Below are 2,749 nucleotides of genomic sequence, written 5' to 3' on the forward strand. Positions count from 1 at the left end.
AGGAACCAGCATAAGGAAAGGGATATTTGTGGTGTGTGCATACAGAGACATGTATCTCTGTCAAGGAGGGCTGCCGTATTGTCCCATGCCAAGGGGTATGTACAAATTAGCAGCTTAAAATGCAATGAGGTTGTATCTCACACACATTGCATTACAAGATGCATTTGAACATCAGAGAGGGGGGCGAGGTCCTTGCTCTGGGGGGGCGGGGTCAGGAGCGAAAGTGGCCGCATGTGGGTCCACGTTCTTTTGGCAGCAAACATGGGCAAAGCCAAGCACCAGGAGTTGAGGGGAGAGCTGGAGCCCGAGGCAACCCCAGAGAAGTCGTACCATGAGCTGGTGGAGAACGTGAACGCCATCGCGCGGCCTCTGGCCTCCCGCAAGTTGACGCGCAAGCTGTATAAGTTGGAGGATGGATGGCGGCTAACGGATTGAGGTTGAATCCTGACAAGACAGAAGTACTGTTTTGGGGGGACAGGAGGCGTGCAGGTGTGGAGGACTCCCTGGTCTTGAATGGGGTAACTGTGCCCCTGAAGGACCAGGCGTGCAGCCTGGGAGTCATTTTGGACTCACAGCTGTCCATGGAGACGCAGGTCAATTCTGTGTCCAGGGCAGCTGTTTACCAGCTCCATCTGGTAGGCAGGCTGAGACCCTACCTGCCCACAGACTGTCTCGCCAGAAGTCATCTCCCTCTTGGACTACTGCAATGTGCTCTACGTGGGGCTACCTTTGAAGGTGACCTGGAAACTACAACTAATCCAGAACGTGGCAGCTAGACTGGTGACTGGGGGCGGCTGCCGAGACCACATAACACCGGTCTTGAAAGACCTACATTGGCTCCCAGTACGTTTCTGAGCACAATTCAAAGTGTTGGTGCTGACCTTTAAAGCCCTAAACGGCCTCGGCCCAGTATACCTGAAGGAGCGTCTCCACCCCCATCATTCAGCCCGGACACGCAGGTCCAGCACCGAGGGCCTTCTAGCGGTTCCGTCATTGTGAGAAGCCAAGTTACAGGGAACCAGGCAGAGGGCCTTCTTGGTAGTGGCGCCCACCCTGTGGAACGCCCTCCCATCAGATGTCAAAGAGATAAACAACTATCTGACATTCAGAAGACATCTTAAGGCAGCCCTGTTCATGGAAGTTTTTAATGTATGACATCTTAGTGCATTTTTTGTCTTTGTGGAAGCTGCCCAGAGTGGCTGGGGAAACCCAGCCAAATGGGTGGGGTATAATAATAAATTATTATTATCATCATCATCATCATCATCATCAAGAAAGCATTGAAGCAGAAACAGATCCGGCATGGGGTGAAAGAGGTCCAGAAATTCATCAACAAAGGTGAGAAGGGGAACACAGTTCTTGCAGGAGACACACTTCCTATTGATGTCTATTCTCACATCCCCATCATGTGTGAAGACAGGAGCCTTCCATATGTCTACATCCCTTCCAAAATGGACTTGGGAGCAGCTGCAGGTTCAAAGCGACCAACGTGTGTTATCATCATCAAGCCCCATGAGGAATATCAGGAAGCCTATGATGCGTGTATGGAGGATGTGGAGACTCTTCCCCTCCCTTTGTGAAGAACATCAGTAAGAGATGCTACTAAGACGGACAAACAGGCACTTGCCTGGGCAGTAGCTTGACCCTGATTTTAGAGGAGCGGGGCAAGGAAGAGAATACTGCAATTAGCACTATCACCAGCCCTGTGGCTCATACCCGCTTCAAGTGCCAGATATTAAGCAACTGATTTAGAAAGAAGTTATTGGCTTGTCTTGCAGCAAGGGAAGTTTGTGATGCTTGGGGGGGGGGGGAGGCGGAGAGATTAAATTAATTTTAAAGAGAGAGAGTGGGGGGGCGAGATGACTTCACTTGACGCCCACGACTTTCCCATTTCCCTGACTCCTACTGTGGCAAACCACCTCACTAAAGATGGGCGTGAGGCAACATGACCAGGTCTGGGTGATTTAAACTTAGGCGCTCCCTATCAGAAGCAGCTATGGATTCAGGGATTCTCTCTGTGTGCGGTAGCAGTTACTAAAATTCAGCAACAAGGTGAAGGACACTTATGGCTCAGTTGGTAGAGTACAAGACTCTTAATCTCAGGGTTCTGGGTTTGAGTCCCTCATGGGCTGAAAGATTCCTGCATTGCAGGGGGTTGGACTAGATTATCCTACTGGTCCCTTCCAACTCTAAAATTCTATGACATTATTATTATTATTATTATTATTATTATTATTCACAGAATATTGTTTATTGTTGGGAGGAGGCATCCTGTAACCATGTTATTTCTTGAACTCGGAATAAAGATGAGGAATGATGGAAACAAAACTGGAATTTTACTAACAAACCCTCTCTGAGGGACAGAGCCTAGCTGTTTTGATAGTAAAGGCACAGCGCTTTGTTCCAGTCAAAACTTCTTAAGAACTTCATTTATAACTTTCCTCTGTTTCTAACCAATCCAGTTCCACCCGGAATGGCTGTCTGTTTGAAGCTGCCTATAACAAGCCTCTAGCCCCTTCCTAAGACATCTCCCCTTCCCTATGCAAATTAAACCAGTTTGTCTAACAAACCCCTAACCATCCTATCTGAAGATGCCATTGGGACATTAGGCTTTCAAGGCAGCCACTCTACCACTCAGTTGCGACATCTCCAGGTAGGGCTGGGAGAGAATCCTGCCTGCAGTCCTGGAGAGCAGCTGCTGTCCAGTGTAGACAGTATTGAGCTAGATCAGGCTTCCTCAAACTCAGCC

At 49.0% G+C, this 2,749-nt stretch overlaps 1 protein-coding gene across 1 annotated transcript; it reads left to right on the plus strand.

Moving 5' to 3' along the window:
- Positions 1-218: 218 nt before the first annotated feature.
- On the plus strand, positions 219-1,812 carry LOC308486918 (H/ACA ribonucleoprotein complex subunit 2-like protein). Its single transcript, XM_081024140.1, has 2 exons — positions 219-404; positions 1,265-1,812. Exons 1-2 carry the CDS (start codon positions 232-234, stop codon positions 1,578-1,580), a joined length of 489 nt encoding a protein of 162 aa, XP_080880266.1. The 5' UTR covers positions 219-231; the 3' UTR covers positions 1,581-1,812.
- Positions 1,813-2,749: the final 937 nt, after the last annotated feature.

This window comes from Podarcis pityusensis, assembly GCF_964106645.2.
Source record: "Podarcis pityusensis genome assembly, chromosome: 10".
NCBI classification, from domain to species: Eukaryota; Metazoa; Chordata; class Lepidosauria; order Squamata; family Lacertidae; genus Podarcis; species Podarcis pityusensis.

Excerpts from the sequence above, each read along its gene's own strand:
- LOC308486918 (XM_081024140.1), top strand. The coding sequence starts at position 232 with ATGTGGGTCCACGTTCTTTTGGCAGCAAACATGGGCAAAGCCAAGCAC. Across the intron at positions 405-1,264 it reads TTGACGCGCAAGCTGTATAA|CATCATCAAGAAAGCATTGA; the intron begins GTTGGAGGATGG and ends CATCATCATCAT.